At 48.1% G+C, this 27,260-nt stretch overlaps 1 protein-coding gene across 9 annotated transcripts in view; it reads left to right on the top strand.

The window, feature by feature from the left end:
- The window catches only part of Trio (triple functional domain (PTPRF interacting)), a 295,200-nt gene that overhangs the window by 216,596 nt on the left and 51,344 nt on the right, over positions 1-27,260 (top strand). For all 9 annotated transcript variants that reach the window (XR_001781509.2, XR_001781508.2, NM_001081302.1 and 6 more), the window contains exon 34: positions 3,380-3,623. Coding sequence is in view for 7 of the 9 variants with exons in the window: in NM_001081302.1 (NP_001074771.1) it covers positions 3,380-3,623 (244 nt within the window). In the remaining 2 variants the exon portion in view is untranslated. The remainder of the gene's footprint in view (positions 1-3,379; positions 3,624-27,260) is intronic.

The following is a 27,260-nucleotide window of genomic DNA, read 5'->3' as shown; positions in this document are numbered from 1 at the left end:
TGCAAAGCTTGAAACAGAAGCCTACAGGATACTTGTTCTCAGGGAACAAAACATTTAGTTCCTAACCTTGATTGTAGGTTCTTATCTCTCCTGATGGGCAGGAGAGGACTGGGGAACAGGAAAATGTGGGGGTGATAATTTTAGCACTTTTTGCAGTATTATTCTGGCACTCTGTGTTCTTAAGTTCTAGAAAGCCTCTGCATGTTTTTAACATGGTGTATGATTCTTTGTCAGAGCAGGCTCCATTTTTTTTTTTTTTTCCTTACAATCTGTCAAGCACACAGATGTTCCCAGTCCTTTTTGGTTACTCTGCAAAGGTCTTTAAAAAAAACATAAGTGCCAAAAATATAGTGGAGTTAACTTCCCTTCCTAGGCAGCCCTCACTAGGCACCCCTACATTTGCTTGAGCAGCCTGACAAGTTAATGAGACTCTGGTAGGGGAAGCCGCCAGCTCAGGGCTCCTTCCCAGAGCAGCAACATGGACCACTGGGGGGAGCCTGGAGTTCTAACTGGACTGCTCAGTTACAGAGCTGGCTGCCCTCAGACATGGGGGCACTGGGGCCGGACCACCAAGGCCCACAAGCAGCAGGGCTTGGTCTGCAGCACGTCCGATCCTGCCAAGCTTCATCAGCTGACTCTGTTGTGGCTGGAAAAGGGAGCACCCCCACTATTTGCTGAGGAGTTAACCACTTCCATATCATGGGGTTGTGTGAGAGAAATCCTTTCCCAAGCTCGCTCGGTCTCAACTTTCAGCACTTATATGGCTTCTTTATCTGTCCAGGGACTAATGGAAATGTTACCATGGCTTTCCCACAAAGGAGTTTATAAAAATTTAGAGGGGAACTTAAAACAGTTGTGGCCTAGTGACAAGGCTCGTTTTGTCTGGATCTTCATGATGGAAAGAGCTGGGATGGAGCGTAGAACCGTGTGTGGGCGAGTGCTTCCTACAGCCTGCCAAATGTTCTGTGGGCTTTGCACCTCGTGGGTACACAGACCTTGCAGTGACCTGCAGACCCTCTTCTATTTGCCATGGTGGTGGCAAGCCTCTTTTTGCCCTTAGTCTTGACACAGAGATTCATAAGAGTGACACAGACCTGCTTTGCTTTCTACTGAGGAGGGGACACACACACACACACACACACACACACACACACACACACACACACACAGAGAGAGAGAGAGAGAGAGAGAGAGAGAAACACAGACAGAGAGACAGAGAGGACTATTCATTTCAGAACTGAAGTATAAATTGTTTCAGGCAAAAGCCCTAAGGATGGCAAAAATGGGAACAACTTTCCAGAGACGGTGGATGGGGAACTTGAAGGGAGAATGGACACAAGGAGATCTGACCACAGGGATGGCACTGTGGACCTCGTATGCACAGGACCTGTCTCAGAAGCAACTGTCTGCACAAAAACCTGGCAAGGCAGATGGGGATTTAAAGCCTGTATCAAGAAAAATGTACCTAAGGTTTTGAAGAGGAAGACCCATGCTTTTTTAAAATTTTTTATTAGATATTTTCTTTATTTACATTTCAAATGCTATCCTGAAAATTTCCTATACCCTCTCCTCCCACTCCCACTCTTGGCCCTGGCGTTCCCCTGTACTGGGGCATATAAAGTTTGCAAGACCTAGGGGCCTCTCTTCCTAATGATGGCCAACTAGGCCATCTTTTGATACATATGCAGCAGAGACGCGAGCTCTGGGGGTACTGGTTAGTTCATATTGTTGTTCCACATATAGGGTTGCAGACCCCTTCAGCTCCTTGGGTACTTTCTCTAGCTCCTCCTTTGGGAGCCCTGTGTTCCACCCTATAGATGACTGTGAGCGGCTACCCTGGCAGCATTGTCCCATTGGGACAGAGCAGAGGCCTGGGGGCACACACTGAGAGCATCAGAATCACTGGAGAAACTCAAATGTGCAAAACCAGTGTGGGGTTTTGCAGAGGAAGAAAGTCATTAGAAAGCCACCCTCGAGTCCACTTGACAACTTCTAGAGGAGGAGGGAAATGCATCTAAGTTGGGTAATTTGCTGGTGATAGCATCGCCCAGAAAGCAACGCCGGAAGAGAAACACAAGCAGGGACATTATGAGTCGTGTCCCAGCTCCCCGGTGGGGTGAAAAATCGGAAGCATGGGACCACCAGCTGCTGTGTCTTGGGAATACCAGCGTGAGGCTGAGGCTATCCAATGGGATAGAGAAGAAACAGGCACAGGGGAACCTGGGGATAGCTTGAGGACAGAGAGCCAGTCACAGAGCTCTTATATAGGAGCTGATGAGTCCTGTCCCCAAACAGCTAACAGTCCAGAGGATCAACCTACCAGGACACAGGCCAAGTGGGGACAACCGTAGTGGGAGAACCGTGTTCTTGCTTTTCAGATGCAGCTCTGTGTGTGTGTGTGTGTGTGTGTGTGTGTGTGTGTGTGTGTGTGTGTGTTCACCGATGTGCTGCAGAAGACCTAAGTACTACTAGTCTGGGCCAGAAGAGAACATGGGAGTGGGCACAGCGAGCAGAGAGAATTGGGGTCACGAGTTCAAGGGTTAGCACCAGCAGCTGTGGGAGAGCCAGGCAGGCACACGGAGGAGGCATGCGAACACAAGTCTGCTGTGATTTCTTTATGAGTTCTAGACAGCCACTGAGACATTCACTCCCCATCTTCAAACAGTGCTGTATGCCCGCGTCTAATGTAGAGAGCTGGCGAGCACTGCTTCAAACAGTGCTGTATGCCCGCATCTAATGTACAGAGAGCTGGCAAGCACTGCCTGCAGAGATTCTTTGGGAATGATTGCGATGGAACACAGGAATGGGGCGGAGCCAAGACCTCTGAGGGGCCTGGAGGAGAAGCACTCCAGGGCCAGTGCCTAGGGGCCATTCAGTCCCTCTTTGGAGCCTCTCCCTTCCTGATCTTGAGATGCTTGGGGAGTGGTGAGAGGCACTCGCTCGGGGGTGCTCGCTTACAGCTTTGAAACCCCTCAGAGCTCCATCTCGCTTTACTGTCTGTTTCATGATTTTTCCCTGACCAGCCTTTAGGCAGTTTTATTACTTTGTTCTGAGTTTTAAAATGAGTGTGTAGTGTTTTTATAGAGGGAACTAGAATGTTCCGGGTTCAGAGGGATTTGGAAGTACGTGAGAAATCACGCTGGACTGATGGTGAACCCCTCAGAAAAATCCCAGCATCGGGAATGAGGGGAGGAGCTTCAGTACCTCACAGCTCCAAAGGGGGTGGGGGTCAGGACATAGCCTTAGCCCCACTCTGGTGACGCCTTTAACCCTACTGCAGAGTTCCCGGCAGAAGGTGACATTCCTAGCCAAGTTCGTAACTGTGTCCATCTACGTGGTTCTGCTTGCTGACCTGTCCCTCTTTCTTTGTCCCTCCCAGCTTTCTGGTGGCTGCGAGCTGACGGTCGTGATTCATGACTTCACAGCCTGCAACAGCAATGAGCTGACCATCCGGCGTGGCCAGACAGTGGAGGTCCTGGAACGGCCTCACGACAAGCCCGACTGGTGTCTGGTGCGCACCACTGACAGGTCCCCTGCAGCAGAAGGCCTCGTGCCCTGTGGCTCACTGTGCATCGCCCACTCCCGAAGTAGCATGGAGATGGAGGGCATCTTCAACCACAAAGGTAAGCCATCCCCTCTCGGGGGCAGCGAGAGCACGGTGAGGCCTTGTCTGCCCTGCAGCTGAGCACACAGGACCCTCCTGTCAGGGTCCTTCGGCTCTGCAATGGAGTCAGGAGTCCTCCCCTTAACAAAGCTAACCTCCTTTGCTGAGATGGAAGAGTAACTCAGGGCATCAGCTTCAAAGGGAGACTCTCTCGGGCCGATGCCATTCGAAAGTGGAGAAGGAGCATTGTGATTCCTCTGGCTGCCTTGAAGTAGGCAAGGGAAGGGAGCAGCAGGTACGGACAAAGGGACTGGACCCAGCCTCTTTGAGTCAGATCTTCAAATTTCTGTGCTACCATTAAATTCCTGGAGACCAAATTTGGGGCTGAGTTATTCAGCCACTCCTTTTCATAGTTGTGGAAATGAGGAGTCTGAGCATAACCCGAGCTCCATGGTAGCATGCCCGGGGAGGATGGAGCTTACCCTCGTAGGCCTTCGGTGGCCCTGAGCTGAGAGGTGGCCTTTGGAGATCTGCTTTAAATTTGCAAAGCATGTAGTATTTATTCCCAGACATCTCCTCTAGACTAAAGTGTCAGCGCAGAACCGCCCTTCTGTGGGTGTCAGCCTTCCTATGGAGACTGCCAAAGTCTTTACCCCAAATGCTCGCCATGGAGGCTTCAGGGCCAAAGGCTGCTGAGTTTGAGTTAAGAGTGGCTTGTCCCAATGGAGGTGTGTGTGCTGCAGATGGGAAAGCACACTAGAGTTTGTGGGAAAGACACTGTGTCGCTATTGTATACTCTTTACCGTGTGTTGAAATGCCACGTTCCGACAGGGGGCTAAGCAAACCGTATTGTTTAAGTTAGCATTTCTTTTGACATTCTCCAGTACGGTGAGTAGAGAGTTAAGCTGACAGACTCAGCTAGTGCTCTGCGTCTGTGGAGGAGGCTAGCTTTCTCATTCATCTTGGTGAGACGTTTCTGGAGACATCCTGCTCTGTGTGGAAGCACTGGTGTGTGGCTCATCTACAGGTGCAGTGGGCGGCACGGCCCCGCCAGCCTGTTGTACAGGACGGAAGATGGATAGTTCCAGCGTTGGGGAACATAGCTGGTTTTATCCGAGAGAACACCACTCTACTCTGCCATCGTCAGGTTCCTTTCTACTGACTGTAGAATAGGCTAGCCACTTCCCCTCCATGGTCTCCCCACAGTCGTCCTGACAGTCTGGTACCATCCTCTAGACAACAGTGGCTAAATTCCCTCAGTTGAATGACACTGCCACAGGCCATGGCTTCCAGCTGGCCCAGCTAATTCTTTACAGCGGAGCTCTGGTCCCCAAGGCCTTGCATGTGAGCACACTGACACTTACTGAGGCACAGGATAAATGAGACCAGGAAAAGGCCAAGTATCGATTTTCACCTCTGGAGACTCTGTAGGTTCAGTGTAGGCCTTTCTGTGACGGGAAGCTCAGGGAGAAGCCCCCCAGCGCTCAACTCCACCTTCCTAGACCACAGCTGGCCTGGGTTACCTGATCCACTCTAGCCCTTGAGCTTGGGCTGGAAATAAAGTTTCTCTGTCCTCCTGTGGAGCCCCGGTGAACTTGAACATGCTGCGCATGGCTCTTGTACTGAAAGACTGTGTTTGTTTGAGCATCTCCTGCCGAGCACTTTCTACTTCCTGGTACCCACAGTTGCAGCCTAGCTGAGGGGAGGGACGTCTCTGTGCTCCGCACACTGGACTCTGTCCTGAGCACTCCAGTGAATGCTGGGTTTTGGTATTAATAAGTGGCCATTTTTTTTTTCTTTCTCAACACGTTCAGTGAGGTCTAGCCTCTGAATGGCAGCCTTTCCACTCCCAGGCCTCTGGCATCCGGTCCTTACAGCCAGCTGTACCTGCTGTGAGCACAGTGGGCGGGTAAGGGCTCGGTTTTCGGTTCTATCCTTTTCCTGATTTGTTTTCATTTTCTCACAAGAAAACTGAAGGCTGTCTGTCTGCTCCCTCGGTGTCAGGACTCGCACAGCAGCAGAACAGTAGCTGAGGCGGGGGAGTCCTCACCTTCAGGGTTCTCGGTGGGCTTCTGACAGACAATCCCACTGAGGTCAAGCCCAGAAAATGTAGCCTTGACCAGAGTTTCCATCCAGCAGACCAGAGGCCATTGTCAGAAAGTCCAGGCAGCAAAGGGGTAGGAAGTAAAAATGACACCAGAAAAGGATACATGTCCTTTAAAGGCCTCTGCCATCCCAAGAAGCGCAGTGCCTTGATCTGCCTCTGATCAGCCTATAACCCATCCTCCTACCTGCTGTGTAGGGAGAGGGGCCATGCCATTGTGATTGGTGAGGTGTCGTTGTGTGCAGAACCGTTGGTGCCTACTGCGCATGTGTGTATTCTCACCCGGACCCTAATGCTGAGCCTCATTTCCCATAAGAGCTCTGGGCTTGTCGGGTGCAGCAGTGAGGGAGCTAAGCCGAGAGCCAGTGCTTTCTCACAGGGCTCAGTCCTGTCCTTCTTTGGGTCAGTCAGACCCCTTTGGCAACGTCAAATAAGCAACTTGGCTTGCATGCTCCACCCCACAGACGTCCTGAGTGCAAAGACACGACCATTATGCGTGTCTGTTTCTCTGTTAGTAATCCCTAGACATAGTTTCCTAGCGGACCAGAGTCTTAGCGCTCTGCCCATCCAGGCAGGAGGAAGAAGAAGGTTTGCTCCCCAGTTCAGTCTTGGAGGCTTTTCTCCTAACGCGCTGTCCAAACAGCTTACATTTCCATCCTCCTTAAGTGCATAGCTCTATGGCCATTAGTGTTAACTGTCTGATTGCTTATGAAGAACAAGCTGCTTAAAGGATCTCCATGAGTCTCTGTTGGACAGGGAGAATGCCTGTGATTCGTGAGGACCAGGTGTCCTGTCTCAACACATACGTGTGTGTATGGTGATTTCAGGAGGATAAAGATGCAGCTCACACAAAAGAAAAGACACTGAGTCACACAGCTTACGGTCCAACATGTTTTTGAGTGTGAAACTAGACTCAGCTGTGAACATTTATACCTCAGAGAGAGCTTTCCCGTGTGTGGACGAAGATGCTTCTGGAAGACTGTGTTTCTCCTATCCTCTGCAGACAGACAGATTGCCTGGGGTGTTGACACTCCCCTGCTCTGGCTGCCATTCTTCTCCATCACAGCATCGTAGTCACTGACTCAGCAGACAGCGCGTGTACGAAAATAGAAAGTGGCTTCAGCAAACCCCGCTTGACCGGTCTTCTCCGTCTGCGGTCTGCTGTGACTTCAGGCTCTAGAGCTGGCCTCCCTGCGGGGCCCTGCCTTAGCTCAAAGCATACACCTCACACAGAGACCCACCAGCGGCCATATTCCCTTGGGAACAGGCTTTGACTGGCTGGAAGTAGATGTCAGGTAATCTCTGCTAAACTCCAGCAAACCCAAGTGGTGGTTCCTTCCCAGTGTCTGGACTTGTAGAGCTTCTATTTGTTACACAAGTAAACAGGAATACCAGAAATGTCTGTATTTCCTATGAGACCATTTCAGAACACCTTCTGTGCCTTCTGATAGATCCACCTGGGCAGTTAGTATTCTTGTATGTATGTATGTATGTATGTGTTAGTATTCTTGTATGTATGTATGTATGTATGCATGCATGTATGTACATATGTATGTATTCATTTTATGTGGAACTAAGGCTTGAATCCAGGACCTGGGGAGTGAAAGGCAAGTGTTCTACCACTAGCTGTACCCAGTCCACTGTTTTGCTTTTTATTTTGAGACAGGAATGGGCCTTTCTCTCTCTGTCTAGTGCCCTGGCATTTCTCAAGATGCTCAGCTTTTCTAATAACCCAGGCAGGCCATGCTCCGACCTCAGCCTACTGGGTACCAGAGATTATAGGCCCGAACTCCTAACCTCCTAACCCCCATAAGCACTTGCATTTTTTTTCAAAACCAAGAACATTCCAGAAGGCCACTGGGTAGCTGCAGTACCCCAGGGCGAGGTTTGGAAAACTGAGGCTGTTGAGGAAAGCATGGTGTTACCGACATCCCTCAGCTAGGCAAGTTACTGTCACTGACTTCCAACTGGCTAGATATCAGTGCAGAACACGTGTCTGTCGCTATTTTATTGTTAGTTTTATTATTGGATCCTGATAAAATGTGACTTTGTCTTAGAACAGTCTTGGGACATCCTTCCCTGGTGCTCACCAGTGCACTGTGTCTGGAAGATCACCTTGACAGATGGCCTGTGTCCCAGCATGAACCCCTGATGTCCTGCTGGTCCCTACAGCCCTGCAACATAGCAGGATGTCTTAGAATAACACTGTCTGCCCCGCCCAGCCATTTCAGCAAAGCAGGAATTTGAGAGGAGACCTGGTGATTCTGGCTATTGTGGGGAGTGCTCACAGCTGCCCCTCCCTGGAAGGAGCCCTGAATGCTGACCACCTCTCTTCCTACTGACTTTGCTTGCGTAGGCTAGGACTTACCAGCTCCTGACATCCTAAGTTTCTATTCCTCAGAAAGTTTCCTTGAATAAAACTAATTCAAGTTTACATCTTCTCCTTATGCCAGCCCATAATGAGATGACAGGTGGGCTTTGATGTGTCTAGAAAAAAAACCAACAAGCCAACGCCTACTTAGACAAAGCAGCTACACTTAAGGTGTTTATAATTATAGCTTGTTTTTCCTCCTTTGAGTGAGAAAAATAAGGAACACAAACAAGAGAAAGAAAATCTTTTGTCTGGTGACTGAGGCCCAAAACTAGCAGCTGAAACTCAGTATTTACAGTCACCACAGCAAATCATATACCAGAAAGAACGGTCTGTGGCTTTGGGCTTTAAGCACAGAACCTGTGGAGACGTGGGCAAGTTCACACTGGCAAGCAGGCACAGGATCCTCACCGAACGGCAACCTTCTCTTCAGTCCTCACTAAAAGTAAGGAAGTTCCCTGAAATGTCGCTGTTTGCTGGGTTTGCCCTCTCCTCCCCCCAGGTCTCAGCCGAGCTTTTCATTAGATGGTTTCACCTCTTTGTTTGCATATGAGCCTTTTCAAACTGAACTGCCCCAGTTCCCTTGCCCAATTCATTTGCTAACTGGTAACATGGCCGCATGCCTGACAGCTGTCTTGGCCATGTCCTGCACGCTCTGAAATGAACATCAATGTCTGATGCTGACATTGCCCTGTAGTCATTTTTGAGTTTATAGTTCTATATAAGGGTGTCTTCACAACCCTGTGCTTTTAACCAATATCCCTCCATAATGCCCCTCATCTTACAAACCAGATTCACTGTATCTTCACACCCCAAACCATTTGCCCTTCTTCTCAGCTCCTGGCAACCACCTGTCACTTCCTGTTTTGGGGGGACTGGCTTGCTTTATCTAGTACAATGTCTTCAGGGTTTATCCTCTTCCATTATGTCCCTGAACACTCTTCCTTACGGCCGGTCTTGTACTCTTTATATGTACATATATATCACTTTGATGAATTCTTGCTGTCCACAGGGCATCTAGATACTGCCTTAAGTCCCTGCTGTGGGAATTATGGGTGTTAGTCCAGAAGTGGAATTACTGGACAGCAAGCTACTAAACAGTGTCTTCCCTCAGGTGTGTTTTGAAATCTAATCCCGATCATGTTAGTCTTAGCAGGTGGGGCTAGGGCAGGGCTCTCGGGAGCAGAATCAGTGTCCTTAGGAAGGAGCCCTAGGAACCCTTTGTCCTTCCACCAAGCAAGAACAGAGGCCTCATCTCTAAGAGACAGACCTTACCAAACACTGAGTCTGCTAGCACCTTGATCATGGATGTGGGCTGTCTTTAAATACCCCGTTTTAAGACATGTTGTTGCAGCAGTAGGAATAAACAGAGAGTTACAGTAATCCCAGAATGTCATATATGCCTTGTTGGTTTTATGTCAGCAACGTACTTCAAATAGATTCTCTTTTCTCTCTCTCTGCTATTACCTGTTGCACAAAGGTACAAACACAGACACACACACACACTTCCTGTGGGACAGCCTTCCCCTACCCATCCCCAAACATCTCTGCCTGTCTCATATCACTAATCAAAAAAATCTTTAGAAAAAGCCTAAGGAAAAAAGCCATCCATCTGTGCAGTGAATATGTAGAAGACAGGCTCTACAGAATCGATCTTGATCTGGTTCACAAGTGTTTGCCCACATTAGGGCAACCTGGAAAGAGCCACCACAGTCTTAAAAGCTCCGGTGATGGAAGACAGGGAAATTGTCAGAGAACTCACTGGAAGAGCTTTAAACAGATTGCAGTGAGTGATGGCTGTGATTGTCAGGCTGAGCTTGCAGATATCAGAGTAGACAGAACTACAAATAAACCAGAGCTACAAATAAATCACCGGCTGATAAAAAGGAGCAGAGAAACTCCCCGCGCACTGAAAGGTAGCCACACACAGAGAAAATGGACACATTGTTTGCCGGGCCACAGAGGGGTATGTTGAGGATTCCCCAGCTGGAGCATAGGCTCGGCAAGGTAGCAAGGAGAGAAGCAAGTGCTCTCCCCCCCACTGTGACCCCACTGTCCAATCCTGTTCTCTCTGTAACGCTAACGTCATACACTGGGCAATTGATTTTCTAGGGCCATCACTCGAAATTCAAAGAAATAAATGCTGTTGTGCCGAAGGCTACTCCTGAAATGACTTATCATTTCTTGGGATGGGTGGCTGCATGGTTAGGGCCTGTGCTGGAGTCACTGAGCGCCACAGCTCATTCTGATCATGACCACGAGTATAACCACAATGTCAGGATGAAGTCAGCATGTGTTTACAGTGGGTGCCAATTACAGAGTGTCTGAGGGCTTATCTGCCCCCCATGGATGCTGTCCTCAGCTCAGCCCTATCGTCTGCACAGGTGAGGTCACGGCTGCGCCTGATAGCTCCTGTGCTCTTCTTTACCCTGTGGGTTTAGGATGAGGCCAGGTCTCCCCACTCCTTCCCTGAGGTCTACAGATGGGGATGGGAACTTCATCATGTCACCAGGTATGTTTATACTCAAAAAGCCATACCCAGGCCACCCATACTCCCAGCTGACCCCAAAACATAGAGTATGTCCAAGTGTTTTTCCCTTGGAGACCAAGCAGTAGTAGTGATTACCGTGCCCCATCCAAACCACATTCCCAGCCCTGAAGACAACGCCAGCCCTTCCAGTCACAGTATAGACAGCAGAAGAAGGCTCGTCCCAGTCACAGAGCTCCGGTCTCGCCCTCTGATTCACCTTGGATAGAATGTTCAAGATGTAGACTCCAGCACCAAGGACCGCAGTAGCATGGGGCCAGTCCAGGCTGCACCGTGGACACCAAGAGCAATGCAGTTTTGGAGCCTGTTCTGAACTAAGTGTGACTCACAGTCGCCCTCACCTCCAGACCTCCTCATCCTGACAGCAGGCCTCAGTCGAGACTGGGTACCCGTGGCCTTCCACAAGCCTGGGCCTCAGCATCCTCCCCAAAGCATCTCATGATTTCCCTCCGTTCACTCCAGCAGCCGACTCCTAAGCTGCCTGTCTCAGATGAGACGGAAATAACTCGTGACTTTTAAGTGACCTAAAACAGTTCCAAAAAGTGTAGGGTATCAGAGTCTTTAGTGACATTAACAATAGATTCCAGCGTGTTTGGGCATTTGCGTCATACCACAGGGACCCTGCCACCAGAGAACACCCCAGGTTCACGAAGGCATCTCAAACCCATACCTGCCCACGTGTTCTTAAAAACACATACAATGGAGGATCTGTGTGCGGCTTTTTAATTCAATTGGAAAGCACAGTTTTATTCTGTTTGAACAGCTGCTAATGTAAATCCCTGTGGGAAGAAAAACTCAAGAACGTGGAGTCGCACCAAGAATTAAAAACATCGCCCCTCTCCTGGGCACTGCACATCCGAGGCCGAGTAATGAATCCCAGACCCCGTGATTAAGAAGTGCTTTCTGCGGAGCATATAATTACGGAGCCACACAAGCCGCTATTATTCTGCAGAGGGCCTGGTGTTGGGAGCCTTTCCCCCGTTCCAGCTTTACATTAAGCATTTCTCAGAACAGGAACAATCCAAGAGCAGGCATTGGCAGCACCCATGTTAGGTCGTCAGAAAATGATAGCTGCTGCCAAGGCATAAACAGTGAGCAAGAGACCCATCTTCCCACGCCTGTTTTAAATGGCCTGCTGGGCCGTGATGCACACCTGCAATCCCAGCACCCAGGAGGCAGACATAGGATTGTGAGTTCGAGGCCAGCCTGGCTTACCTAACAATACCCCGTCTTAAAAACAAACAAGCAAGCAAACCAATAAGCCATAGGTGCTGGGTGAGGGAAAACAAAGAGGGACTGTGGTTGAGCAGGGGATGGCAAACAGGCCAGCAGGGCTGTGGGAGGGACTGGGGCTCCGGACCTTCTTCCACCTCCCATCTCTGGAAGATAGACTTTAACACTGACAATATAGAGACACTAGAGTGCAGATAACCAGTCCGATGAGGGCCTCCTCCTTCAGAGTGTACATCCTGGAGAGTGCGAGCTGTCAGAAGCAGAAGGTGTGCCATGGGAGCTCTCCACTCGAAGTGCTTGGTCTCTTGGGGTTGCATCATGTGAGAGCAGCCGCATGGAGTGAACCTGTTCTGTTTCCTCAGGCTCGCCCCTGATTCCTGGTGCAGCTCAGCTGGCCACGGCCCTGAATAAACTATACTCAGGCCTCTGGAGGTGGGCCTGGCAGACTAGACTGACTATGTATCCCTGTGTTCAGGGAGACGTGAGGTGATGCTTTGGCCAAGGTCCTGGACTAACTTCCATGACACAGAGAATTCAGATGGCTTTGGCTATAGACGCTCACTCTAAACTAAGGTACACAGTGAGTGGGTAATGCAGCTGAAACCAGTTCTTTTTGAACTATAAGAAGAGGAACCTACGTCAGAGAACAAAGCCGTAATATTTGTTTCTAGTAAATTCAGAGTTCTACATTCATGGGGAGGCACAGGAAGAGGAGAGGAGGAGGCGAGCACAGGGCTATTTCCAGACCACTCACAATAAAGAGTTCCGGAGCTGGCTCACAGTGCAGGCGGGGGGGGGGGGGGGGTGAGCCTGTTTGAAAGGCCCTTCAAATAATAAACACCTCTGTCCTTGTCCCATGCTTGGCTTGAAAGTTTTGGGAAAATCATGACCTTGAGCAGTCAACAGTGTGGAATGACCACACTGCCCAGAGTGTCCCAGGATCAGTAGATCAGCCCACTCTGAGGCTGCTCAGCACACGGCATGACCGGTCAGCCCAAAGAGTAGTGGCTATGCCCAGAAAAGACCTCTGTAGACGCCCACACAGAACACAAGAGGAGCAGAGGGCGAAAGTCCGCGCTCGGAACTCAGCCTTCTGTACCTCTTATGTTCCCTCCAGAATCCATCAGTAGAAATGGACGGTGTACAGGCGAGAGGCCTTTACATTGTATTGGCAAAATCCGTTGTGAAATGTTAGTCTTAAGAATGTGACTCCTGCAGGAAGCTAAGAGACTCCAAAGGAGACAGGAAGCTGTTGAGGTCACAGAGGAGCTGTCTGACAAAGTGGTTTGATTCGTAAGTTCATAACTTAGAAAGATGCATAACTCTGCACAGTTTGGAGGAAGAGATCCAGGCTGATTTTGCAGCGTGCACTGAGAGCCGGCAAGCCATCTCCACTCCGTAAACTGCTGCCGTTTGCTCTGAGTGGGAGACTCCATTAAACGTGCAATCAAAATGTAAATATTTTGAAGAGACTAACAAATATTTCCATACATATGCCTGCTCTATAGGAAAATCTCTCTCAGAAGTCAACCTGATAGGTACAGGGCTCATGATTGAATCCAAAGGAATGGTTTTTAAGAGTGATTCCCCCACTAGGGGGTAAAATGGACTTAGAGAGTTTAAGTCCTATGGGTTTCGGTAATAAAAGTTATATTTATGCAAACATCACTGCATGGCAAGTTTTATTGAGATTTTTACTTGCATAACTTATAAATCATTCAAGTATTTTCCTTGAAAAACTTTCCCTTGAGCCCATTAATTCTGTTTCTATAAGCTATAAATATATGTTCCCATGAATCGAGTGATACACATGCTAAGTTATTGAAGCATGCAAGGCCTCTGTGAGCTACAGTACTCAGCAAGCTACAATACCCAGTGAATTCTACTTGTGTGTGCTTAGAGCATTATACACTAATGACAAAGGTAGGAGCAAGTCTCTATGTTATACAGACATGGAGTCAAGCTATGGAGGAGTCCATGGCAGGGAGGGGCTCTGGATAAATAGACATTTATTCATATTTGCTTTTTTAAAAAAAACACCACGAGTGTAAGCTAAAAGAAAGCAAGGGGGCGGACTTATCCATGTGGCAGATAGTGCTATAGAAATGGACCAAGTATATGCTTTGCTGTGTCTTGTTTCTGAAATGTTTGCTATCTTTAAAAAAAAAAAAAAGAGTTGAGTCTTTTTTTTCTCTAGAAAAAGGGGCAGGAGTGTCACTAAAACCATATGAAAAGTGTGTCTGAGACTAGGTGGACACCTGAGCCTCCCCCAGATTTGCTCAGGGACAGTGGCTGGAGAGTGCTCCAGAACTACAGGGCATGTCTGCTAAGGAGCACACGTTGTGAGGCCAGGAGGATGTTTATCCACTAAGCTGCCAGCCCTAGAGGCCAGAGTCTAATGTAAGGGGTCAGCAAGCTGATTCCCCCTGTCGCACAGGCCTCGGCGTACGGGCCACGTGACTGCCCTGCACTGCCTTGTGCACACCCCTGCCGTGTCCACGTCTAAATGTTCTCATTCTGATGCTGTCAGACTAGACGTGGGCGGTCCAGTGTATGAGCCATGCTTTCATCCGCTTGGAGACTATGTCTCATTCTGAGGTATGGTGTGTACACCTTAAGCATAGGAATTTGGAGAGAGACACATTTCAGTAAAAACAGAGCAGACAAACTGAGAATTTGTGTATTGGCATTGCATAGCTTTCTTTACATTTCACCCTCTGTGGCTGGTGTGTGTGTGTGTGTGTGTTTGTGTGTGTGTGTGTGTGTAGTGTGTGTAGTATGTGTAGTGTGTGTAGTGTGTGCATGCAAGTGGGGGAGTGTTGGGGATATGTGTGCATGTGTGGTGTGTGTGAGGGTGCAATTGTGTATGTGAGGAGGCGTGCATGTGTGTGTGTATATAAAAGCACAGAGACGTTAACTAGCCCTTGATATGAAACAGGATTTTAAGAGCAGGAAACACCGCCTTGATGGGCCACCACAATGAACTTTACTCCAAGGAGGCAACTGAAGCCTTCAGAAGCATTGCATGGCTTTCTATACACTTCACCCTCTCTGTGGCTGGTGTGTGTGTGTGTGTGTGTGTGTGTAGGTCTGTTACTCAAAGCTGACTCCAAAAGCTGGTGTGTGAGGTTCACTATACCCATGCCTTTGCTCCTGAAAGATGGGACCCTCCCACAACTACCCACAAAAGGTCAGTTATGAGAATTCTGACATGACCATTCTAAAAACCTGACCCTACTACCTAAAGAAGCCCCTTATGGGAAGTGCACAACTTCTTTCCTACCTTAGTTAGCCACAGACAGGCCATTCATGAATGTGTGGATAAGGGGAAACCGTGCTTTGTGTACGCGTTTGTGGCCTTCTTGGGGGAGTTAGAAGGCCTGCCTTGTTCAGAAGCCACATGACATGGTCTCTCTCCCCCTTCCTTGAAAGACCTAGAAGATTCCCCCTCAGGCCCTGTCCCCGTAGTGTGCAACACTCTGAAATGACACAGAACTGAGGTATCCGAAGCATCCGTTGGTGTTCGAGGCTAGCTAGCTACATTGCTCGGATCTGGGGGGAGAGGGGGATCACCCATTTTTGTTGCTGTTTTTAGACGCCGCTGTCATCTTGCAAATAACATACCACGCTGAGGCCTCAGAGAATGTCACAGGATGATTTAATATAAAACACAGGAGTCTGTTGAAGAAAGGAGAGCTCACATCTTTTCTGAAAAGACAGTAAATAAAGCAAGGCAAAGGAGCCTCTTGGGTTTCCTGGCTCTCTGTTGCAGGGTTTGAGTGTCCCACAAAGGTGCTTTTGTAGACTTCCCGCTGCACAGAGAGCAGTGGAGACTCACAGGCGAATGGGGCCCTAAGAAGCAGGGTTCTGTCATTCCAGGCCCCCCTCCCAGGGCAGGAGGTATTATCTTGGGGTAAAGAAACAGGAGCAGGCTTCTCGGGACAGGAGTAGCTTTGTGCATGGAACCTGAGTGACAGCATCAGGAGCCACAGCTGTGCTTGAGGCCAGCACCGTGGGCATATTGTGCAGAGCGGAAACACCAGGAGAGGATGGGGGCCACAGAGATCACACAAGGAAGTGAAGTGTGTTCTTCCAGCGAGCCAGCACTGCCAGTCCCAGGGCCGGCAGGGTGCTCGGATCCCTGGGAACAGACTCTGACCTTGCCTGTCCTTTTTGAAAATTTTTTCATATTTCTGTTTCTTTAGCTATTTGCAATAACATAACATACTTGTTTTTCTCTTTGGGGAAAGCTGCAGAAGTAGACGTCTGTGTTTTGCGTGCCCCCCTCCCAACCACCCTCACCCCCGCCCTTAGTAGCATCACCCCAAGCAAACACCCATCCTAACTAAAGCGACAGCCTGGGCGTACTGGGCGTACTGGGCGTACTGGGCGTACTGGGCGTACTGGGCGTACTGGGCGTACTGGCTCTGTGCTGTAGGATGCACTACTTTGAATTTGCTTGATGTTTTTGTCAGAGGTAATGTTTCAGGACCATTTTGGCAGGAGCAGTATTGAAGCAGGGACCACAGGAGAGGCCTGCTGTACCTCGCTGTGAACTGATACTCAGCACAGTTAGAGCCGTGGCTGCAGTACCTCCCCACCCTAGTTGCTGGCTTTCTGATGGTAATTAATCAATGCCACGTGATGTTATATTTTTATAAACTATGCAAATATTCCTTCTGGTCCTGCTCTGCTTTTCGCCCCATCAGTGGTTCCGCCTCCAGCTGTGATTCATGCACCGTCGCCTAGGGGCACTGCCTGTTTCTCTGTAAGGAAAAGCTGTCGCTTATCACCTTCATTTAGTTATCTATTACTCGGGTTTCTGACATCTTTCACTCAGCCAGGACACCCCATTTCCCAACAGAATTCCAGCGTCAGGCATTAGGAACCCTTCCCGAGAGCTGTTGCCAGGTTCCTCCCATGTGGCCACACTTGTATGGCAAGAAGTTTGTGTCTGTGAGGCCTCCATCCTGAGGTCACCCACTTCCACAGGGAGCTGTCCTGGTCTCTCCTACTGCAGAAGAAGCTGTGTGGTGGAGCCATTATCTCACACCCTCCCAGCAGAGGTGAAGGGGTGTGTGTGTGTGTGTGTGTGTGTGTGTGTGTGTGTGTGTGTATGTATTTGTATGTGTACCATCTTAACACCACCAACTGTAGCTGTCCAGTATGCCTGCCTAGCCTTCCTCCTTTCCCTGTTTGAACCTCTCCTTATAGCAGTCAGATACCTGGGTACCACTGTCCACATTCCTTCAACCATATTAAACTTGTGTCATCTCCTAGTGAGATATTTTCATAGCTAGAATACTCAGCATCTCAGCAGTCATTGAGAATCACTAAGCCATCTTCCTGTGAGCGGCAGGCCCCTCCCGCTCTTCTTGCTGGTCTCGGGTCACAGTGTGCAGTAAGGATGTGTTTGTGGAGCTGACCTTGACTTGGTCTGCCCTTCCCTTTCTGCTTCCCTGTGCTGGTTTCTGACGTCACTGTGTCTGTGCTCCACTCTGGGCACATAGACACATACACCTCACCTCCCTGCTAGCTTGCTGGGTCTGCCTGACACACCAACTGATTGGAGTTCCAGGAATGTGTTTTATTGCAGAAAATGTATTTCTGGAGGCTCAGTCTTAGGGATGAAGGTATTGGCATGGTTGGTTTCTTCCTAAGCCTGTGATTGGCTGTCACCCATGGTTACTGTGAACACAGGGCCTGACTCTGACTCTCTGTCCTGTTCTCCTTCGTACAAAGATGCCAGCTATTGTCTAGAGTTTAGACTGGCTCCTTTTGTACTTGTTTGTTAAGCGAGGGTCTTACTCTATAATTACATATATATATATATATATATATATATATATATATATATATATAAAACATATATATGTGTGTGTATGTATATATACACACATACATACATATGCACACATACACTACAGATATATTACCTATCTATATAATATGTAGATATCCCACGCTATCCTGAGACTCACTACGTAGTTTAAACTGGCATAGATTCATGGCAGTCTTTCCGTCTTGGCCTCCCAAGGACAGGATTTCAGGCATGAGTCACCCACCGAGCCTGATCCTTAGGACTCCACCGTAACCCAGTTGCCTCTTTGAACTCTGTCTAAAAACACATTCTGTTCAAGGGCACTGGAGTTTAGGACTCCATTGAATACATTTGGAGGACTGCAGGTTAGCCTATACATTTTTCAGTTCTTTTAGGTTATAATTATGTAGTTGGGGCATTTGTGAAATATAATTCCAAGAGTTGAAACTCAGTTTTCTTAAATATTCTACTAAAGTTATGGCATTTATGAGCCAATAACCAGTAAATGTATGAATATCATGTCACAGTAAACCCATTGCAAGTTAGAAATACAGAAAGTTGAAAATGTATTGCCTATATCAGCCAACTGAGCATCATTTACCGCAGCCTGCTGTGACTGCACCCAGGGTGCTCCCATTAGCCTGTGCTTAGCATAGCCACATAGCGTAGGCTGGTTTGTGTCTTATGTAATACACTGAGTGCCGAGCTGTACTGGAGAAGCACAAGCCTTACCAAGGCTTTCATGCCATCAGAGACTTACCTCAAATCCTGACAAACATAATCTTCAGGTCAGGGACCCTTTTTATTTACCTCCGTCGTTTTATCTTCCCAGCATCCTCTGTATTTGGTCCTCGTGTCTTTATAATGCTACCTTAGACCATTATTTTCTATTTTCTTTGTAAAGTATTAAATTATATACCTAGCCAGAAAATTAAAATGTCAAAAACACGAAAAATGCCCCTATTCTCTTTAGAACTTCCCTTGTTATTTCTGCACAGTATCCCTGTCTCCCTGCCCAGTGCCTGAAATGGTTGCTTAGCCCGGCTCACTTAGTCTGTTTTCTTTCTTTGCAGACCCCACCTACATCTGTTTTAAGGTGATCCCCCCACTCCTATTGCTAGTCCCAGGTCATCCAGAATGCAGCCCGTTGTCTTTCCTCCGTGGCTGGATGTCTAGCTGCAGACAAGCTCTTGAATACTGACAATGAGATGGAACCCAACACTGTAACTCCTGCCTATTCCCAGGTCTTAGTGGCCTCCATTTTCCTTTCTGTTTACCCCACATGGCCACCTCTGACACTCCTGGTCTCAAGTCACCCACATCTGCATACTCCTTCTCTCCCCGCCTCTCCTTTCCGTCCCTCTTCCTCTCTTTCCTTCTCTCCCTCTCTTCCTCTTTTCCCTGCTAACAAGCCCTGAGTCCTAAGCTGAATATATTCCAATTCTCACAACAGAGCTGTGGTCTTCCCTTCATGTCCTTGAAGCAGGAAGAAATAATAAACCCTAGAGTTCAGGTTTTGTTTCTAGCTGCTGATTTGTTTTAGCTGCTGATTAGAGCGTAAACCTCTCGTAGTTCTTCTGTGCCTTCTGTTTGTGGTCTCCACATTTCTGCTGGTCCCACTTCCCCGTCCGTCTAGTAGATTCAGGGTCAGTGGAACCTCTGCCAGGATGCTTTATGCTCACTTAACAGTAAACGGCACAGTTAAAAATGGACCCCTGCACCCCTGAGCTTCCAGAACACCAGAAGGATGGGGTGAGACTGCCCCCTGCTCCTGGTACGCCTTTCCTCCTGCTGAAGTGCTGCTTCCCGGCATATGTGAGCTTGGGATTTGGAGAGATAGGTTACTGGGAAAATCCCTATACCTCTGCAGCCAAAATTACTACACTCACTTCTAAGCTTCAGCCCCTTCCTCCCTCGCAGAGAACTTACAGTGCGCATGAGGTAATTCACTGCCCTGTTGGCTCTTTCTCTAGTTTTAATTAATAGCCTGTCTTTGGCAGTTGGTATTTTCAGACAAAGAAAAAGTAAGCCATGTGATAAAGGTGGTAAACGAAACTTTAGAATGTCAATTAAGTTGATTTCTGTAGATTGTAAGTTTCACTGCTTATTTTGCCAACAAATGGGGTTATTTATTTGGTAATAAAGTTTCCTTTCCTTGTATAAAGAGTGCTGTTTGAGTCCACCTCTCCCCTGGCTCTGGTGTAAGTGTGCCATCTGGATCTGTCACACACAGGACCATTACAGGGAAAACAAACCTCGTGTCTTGCTTTTGCTCTTTAAGAATGTGAGGCTCATTTTGAGTCTATAAATGCCCAATCCTAGCCATAAAATTCAAATGTGAAAAAGCATAGAAAAGGCACCAAGTTTGTGGCAGCTTGTGCTCCATCACCGGCCTCTGAACGCGTTTTCTTTGCATACTATGGATTACGTCGTGTAATTTTTTGCAAAAGTCTACGCTGTTTCCATGTTTCCTTTCTTGGAGGATTTTTAAAGCTTATTTCACAATAAATGCAGGAAGGCCATAGGAAAACAAAACAACAACATCAAAAGATCTTACACACCAGATGTGAGCATAGAAACTATTCCAGGTGACCCCAAAGCAAAAGACACAAGAGCACACACTTGCCATCAGGAGCAAGAGTCCAACATGATCCCAGGGGTGTGTGAGAGACAGGACGAGGACGGAAGGGAACTGGCAGTGCGACTGTATAGACAAGGGAAGACACCAAGGTTCCCAAGAAGACAGGAGTGAGGGCCTAGTATGCGCCTTGCACACCACATGCAGTTGCACATCACATATAAGGATATTTATTTTCTCCTGTCTGTCTGCTTCCTGGGAGGAGGAACGGAGCTGTTTTCAATAAGTGGAGTGTAGCATTGCAGCCCAGTGATGTAACCAGTTGGCTCTCAGACCGCATTACATCCCTTTTTATCAAGTCTCATCAGGAGGCCCTGTTTGTTATAGGTCTCTGAGAGGACCTCCCTCCAGATGTACACAAAGCCCAAGCCAGTGAAGCTGTCCAGAACTCCCAGGGCTGGGAGGACATCTGTCACTTCACATTTCACCGAGAAAGGGAACCCAGCGCTGGAGAGTGCAGGAGAAGAGAGACATCTGGCTCCCAGGGTGCCTTAAGAATTTCCTTGAGCTCCAATTAGAGTCAGCGTGGTAGAGTGTAGTCTGTGCCTGGCTATTCCCACATGTGAGCCCTAACTGCTAGGTAGTGCTCAGAAGCCAACAGAGGAACAGAGAGCTGCACTTACTCCAGGCCCCGGGCTGCCGCTGTCGGGGCTGTACAGCCTCTGCCTTTGCTGCTGAGTGAGAAGCTCGCTCTGTCGCCTGAGGAGAGGTTCAGTCCGGGTGCTGGACCGTTAGATCCTGCTCATCATGCCGAACGGAATTAAGCCAGTCGACACGCTGGACTCACTGTCTTCTGTGGGCTCAGCGTACTGCAGCGGCAGACAGCCAGGCACCTGCAAGTACTGGATCCTCGACCTAGGTACACAGCTATTTTAGATGTTCATTCTGCACCTCTCTCTCTCTGCCTGCTTCCCTCCAGCTGGCTGCTTAAATGGTTGATGTATGCTGTGAAGCAGAAACAAAGCAGAATTCGTATCATGTTCTGATAGGAATTGTGTTCCGTGCCTACTGCCTTGCAAAGGGGCTGGGTGGGGATGGTTCTGGGAAACCCTAGAAATGTGACCCGAGACCAAGAGCAGTGCAGTGCTCAGACATTAGATGCAATGGGGTGTTCCAAAGGTTTTCGTACTGCAGCTGATAGCCTTTTATTTTTCTCTGAAATGGCATATAAACAACCTACAAGGCTACGATTTGCCTTCCTCTGACTTCGGCCGGTTTTGTGTCTGTTTCAAGTTTAATGTATTCTGGGGTTTTTCATAATAGCTGGGGGGTGGGGGGGGGAGCATTGTCATATCCCTGGTGTTTGGGTTCTGTGATTCTCCTAAGGACTGCTGCGTGTAAGATAAAGTTGGGTAGGGAGGATAGATGCTCCAGCCTGGATTAAAGGAGTGTGTGTGCTACAGTCTGGCTTTGCCCATAAGATGGGGAAAATAAGGGAAACTCGGTCCCTACAAAAGTCTCTTGAGTTTGAGCGAAATGATACAGAAACTTGGGTTGAGGGAATTGGATGTGCCTGATGCTGATAACTCTCTCCCTATAGCACAACACCAGTGTTGGCTGGCTTTCTGTTCGTCTCCCCAGGCATCTGGCAACACTGAGCATCCAACAAAATGATCTCTCAGAAGCTATTATCTTCCTACCTAGGATTCCAATCCTGGCCTGGTTGTCTTTCAATATCTGCCAGTACTTGCCTCCAGACTCTGTCCACATCCACCCTTTAAGATAGGCAGCAAGATGTGGAGTCAGGACGAGAGCTGCTGAGACTCACTGGACCCTTATCATTCCCTGTGAGCTTGACTGAAGAAGGATCAGTTGTGGGTAGAGGGTCTCCCAGTGAAGGAGGCTTATCCTAGGTAAAGGGGGTACTGAATGGGGCAAAGTGGTCCTGCTTGCCTCTGGGTGTCCTTGGGAGGTCAGGGGAAAGAGCAGAGCTATCTTTGATTTATGGGCCCTTAAGGAGGTAAGTCCTGACCCTGTCTGTGGGTGTTGAATTTGCTGCTGTAAGCATGGTTTTTCTATAGCATTCTTCATAGTTTCCGTTCACAAAGCTGTCATGGACATTTTAAGTCACTGGCATGTGACAGTGGATGTTTTTATCCCATTTGTGTTAATTACATTGTCCCAGAGTGGTCCTCCTTGAGAGGTGACGCCCTCACTTTGGGAAGGCTTGTGACCTTGATCTGCCCATTCGGGACACTGGGCAGTGGCGTTCCTGTGGCGGGAAGATGCACGTAGATGAGGCATGAGCTCACTTGATTAAAAATAACTGATGCAGAAAAAAACAATTGGTAATGTCAAAGTCTGATGCAGAGTCTGGACCACTAGGGAGCCCTGGCCCCTGTGCCATGGAGATTACCTCATCTCCATGAACTTGGTCATCCTCGACTGCAAAGCAGGAGCACCGACCGGTGCAGCATCCCTCCCTCCTGGCAACCCTGAGCGCCCCAGGCGGTTCAGCGAGCAGCTGAGAACAAGACTTGGATCTTGAGGCAGAGCAGCCTCTTCCTATAGAGGGACCTTTGAGTCCTAGAATATTTAGTCCTTTAAGAATTCTTACTACAGGAAATTACTAGACTTCTTACTTCATAATGAAGGGTGATTGTGCTATTATTCCCTGCACACATTATTATTTTGATAATTGTTAAATTACTAAGAAGTTTTAAGAGATAGTCTCAAAGTCAGCACTAAGTTGACGTAGATTCTGAAAGAAAATAAAATACTATTTCACGTTAAAGGGTGGATAAAAAACGATGGAAGTCCAGTTTGTCCCTCCCACATCACTCAGGACAGGAACTCCAGATGCCTTTCCCAGCATGATATCAGGATGATATTTTAATATCCACTGGTTCTTCCTCTGCATTGATTACAGGAGATCAAGTATCCATCAGGCTTGAGCAGAAAAATGGATTCGGACTCCTAGCCAGGAAATACATTTTAAAGCAGATTTTTTTTATGCCTGTCAAGAGTACCATTTTATACACGGGCAAATATCTGGGCATTGCGCTTTGAGGAAAGTGAATGGGATAGCACGGTGCTACAGGGAGCCGATCGGTTGGGCTTGGCTCCTGTCCACAGGGGCGGATCTCACTGCTGCTGCTGCAGTGTGGAACCTTACACAGCTCTAGCAGGAGAATGTAAACAGTTATCAGGGAATGCAATAAGGAGAGGTCAAGTGAGGCTGAGACAGGACTCTGGTTCCGTGCCAGCCTGGGCTACTTAGCTTCTATTGCTGTTTTTTTCTTAATGTTTACTTTTTCCTTTGAGAATTTCATACGACATTATGTTGGTCATATTTCTCTCCCTCCCCCAGCTCCTCCCAGATCTCCATACCCACCCAGCTTCATGTTCTTTCTCTCAAAAACAAAAACCCATGTCTGTGTGATTGATATGCCCAGTATCACACCACTGAAGAAAACAGACTTTCCTGTAGCTATGAACCGTGAAGAGTTTCCTGGCAAGGGGAGGGACTTCCTGCCTCACTTCCACTCCGCTGTGCTGGGGTTTTCCTATACACTGTCTTAAATAAACCCTTGGTAACTCCAGCAAGTCTTGTATCAATAAGATGGTGGCTGTTGAGGCGGCTCAGGCTCGTTCTGAGTTAGCTACTCCCTTTGGGACCCAGCCCAGCACTCTGCATATCTCTTAGTCTGCATCAAACTGTGGAAGAGTCCTTCCTAACAGTGAACAGATCCACACAGTAAGCACTGAATTTGGTTTCAAATCTTTTCGAACCTGTTCTAAAGGATGGAAACACAGGATATTCAGCTCAGTGTGAATAAACAAATACCAAAGTGTCGCCGGAGGATTGTTTCAGCCATGCAGACTGGCTGTTTCACATTAACGATTGAGCAGTCTAAAGTCTCTCTCCAATTTTCTCCCACTTACATACCACCAACTCATTCAAAGTTTACAGCATGGTGCATGTGCGTGCATGAGTGCCCCAGGGACCAGTTCTGTGGAAAACAGAACCAGTGTTCTGTCTCTCCTCACTCTACGCATGACCTTGGATATATGTCCTTGTGAGAGCATGGTCTGTGGTTCATGGCACCTCCCCCCTCCTCCCATACACCCACCAGCACTTCAGAATTCTCATTGAAATTTGTTTATTGATTTTTTTAAGCGAAATACATTTATAAAACTATTTTGTTCTCTCACTTTTGTGGGAAAAGGTTTTCCATGCTTGATGGAAAATACATCCAGGAAAGAAATGCTGTGAAATTACATTTAAGGTTACAGCTGATTTTACAGCACATGTAGAGTCCTGAGATATTAGTAATCAGCCATGGGACTCTCCTTGCAGGGAGCCCTAGCCACCCCGAATTGACTTTTCCAGACATCTTGCTGGTGAGCTGCAATCTCTCTTTGGTCTATCTTTGTAAGGAGAACACAGATTTATGGCTTTTCATTCTGAAGAATTTCCTCCAGGTGCTCGGGGTTGGCCTCTGGGGTGAGTGAGCAAGTCCATAAACACGGGGAGCTTGGAGCAATGAGCTCTGGAATCTGTCCAGGGAGCCCCTATTTCCTCTTCCTGCCCGCAGGCATGGGGGTGGGGACTGGGCAGCCACAGCCCGGAGGCTCCGGTTAATTTCTTGCAGTTCTCTCCTAAGACCATGCGAATGTGAAGGATTGGCTCAGGATGCCCAACTATAACAACCGGAAAACCCCCAGGGAATAGAAGCAGCTGAGCATCCTCACATCGAGCCCTGAGTGACTGGATGTGTGTTCCTCTAGGCATCCTGTGTGCAAGTCCATGTCTTCCTCATTGACACCTTTTATTCTCAGAAGCACAGCTGAAAACGCCTCTGCGTGCCACCTTGTAGTCAACTCTACTCCTGTAGTGAAAGTAAGAACTCACAACTGTTAGCTGGGACGCGCAACTCGGTGGAGTTCTAAGGCCACTTCCTTTTCTCTTCTGTCTCCTTAAGCTGGCGGGGCCCAGTGGCACCAAAGTCCTCTCTCAAACTGGCACAGAGAAGAGGGATATGTTGTGCTTGTGGTAACATGGGAGCTGACAATTGAATGTTTCTCCTTTCGTCTCTCTCTTCATCTAAAAAGGAACACAGCACAGTGGCTGTCCTCATCCTGTTCCGTCCCCAGCCCTACGCAAAGGCTGCTTGATTGCTTCCTGTGGCTGCTTGCTCCCTGGAGGTGGCAGTGCCGCCTTATCACAGGGGCACTGATTAAAGCCAAGGACAGGATCCTGCTTTAATTGGTGTTCCTAGCAGAGGCCGTCTTTCTCATTCCCTTTGTCTCCACGGCTGCTTTGTTTCGTCCTGGAGTAACTCCAGGCCCCTCTCCTTCCCTCTCACCAGTGAGCACTAAGTAGCTTGGATAGCTCAGGGAGGAGTTCTTACAGGAGGACTCTGTTGACCACGGGAGATTCTTATAACAGCGCGTTCTTAGAAAGCCTCCTGCCTGTTCCCTGAGGCTCCAGAAATGGGACAGAGAGTTTTCAGCTGCTTCAAAGAAAGGCACCCCAGCCTGTTCTTTTCATTCTTTGGTTTGTGCTGCTGCTGTTTCAGTGTGTGACCGTCCCCTCCACCCCCGACCCCCGCGAGAAATAGGGGAACTAACGGTACTTAAAAGTTCCTAAGTAATGACCAAAGCAGAAGTATGCCATTTTGGCCTAGGAAAGAGGTGGAAAGCAAGATGACGTAAAGCTGGCTGGGACCTGCGTGGCCCTGAGTGTGCTCTGGGTGGACTGTGGTGTGTGCATGCCCACAGGCGTGCTGGCTTTTCCTCCCAGAGCCTGTGGGCAGTAGTGGTATGTATGTTTGTTCAAATGCTCTTTGCTTTAGTTCAGCACCATTTTGATTTTGTTGTGTTACTAAAATGCAATTTAGGAAGAATTCTTACTGGATTAGGACTCTTTTGTTTCTTTTCTTTTCTTTTTTTTTTTTTTTTAAACTAAACCAGGAACCTCGCCATATAATGTGCTGGATATTGGCTCTGTGGTTTGGGAGAGTCAGTCATCTGCTTCCTCCCTCCACAGCTATAACTCTTCCAAGCTAATATCGCATCCCTTGAGACTGGAGCCGGAGTTAACCCACCCCGTGGAGGATGTGGAGAGTGATAATACTTGGCAAGCTCTCTGCAGAACATTCCAGGGCCTCCCCACTGCCCTGTAGCGCTGCATACAAACGAGCACATTGGTATGGGCTCTGTGACAACATTTATAAGTTTGCACGGTTCATAGCTGGCTCGATTATGTGCATACTAACACAACCCGGGCATTTCTGAGGCAGTAAAACACTTCACTGCTAACATTCTGAATCTGGTTTTAATTTTGAAAGAATAATAATACATTTATGTATGAACGAAGTGTAGTCTTATCACCATTCCAACCAAACCACGTGGCTTAACTGCAGAATGTCCCTTTTAACCACGCTGTATGGGGCGGACTTTGTGTGTCCCTTGTTCCACATGAAGGAGGGTTTTAGCTTTTAAACGCATCTAAATTCCCCCCACATATGCAGATTTCCCCCTTTAGCAAGGCAAGCCAGGTGACCTCGGGTTTTTTTTTGTTTGTTTTTTTTGTTGTTGTTTGTTTGTTTGTTTTTTAACAAGAAAGAAGACAGTAAACAGAAGTATAAATGTTCGCTGTGGGAAGTGTCCCTGGTTAAATGTGTCCATGCCTCTCGCTTTGGGGTTTTATTTCAAGGACATTATGATCACAACTATCATGGGTCCTTACAGCATTAGGGGCTATGAAACCAGAATGGTATGTGGGCACCATGTGACTGTCAGCCCCCAAATTAACTGTGTGTTTCCATGAATGCTGAGTCCTGCCTCTGTTCAGGCAACAATAAACACTGCAGTAGTTGGGAGATGGAGTCACAAGCATAAATTAAGAATCAAGACACTGTTACTTCATAACATAAAGAGCTTCCTTATCCCTCTTCCAACAGTAAACTAAGTACTGAGTAATCCAACCCCTGGGT

Source organism: Mus musculus, chromosome 15, assembly GCF_000001635.26.
Source record: "Mus musculus strain C57BL/6J chromosome 15, GRCm38.p6 C57BL/6J".
NCBI lineage: Eukaryota > Metazoa > Chordata > Mammalia > Rodentia > Muridae > Mus > Mus musculus.
The sequence above is the reverse complement of the archived record's forward strand: the minus strand, read 5'-3'. Positions and strand labels throughout refer to the sequence as shown.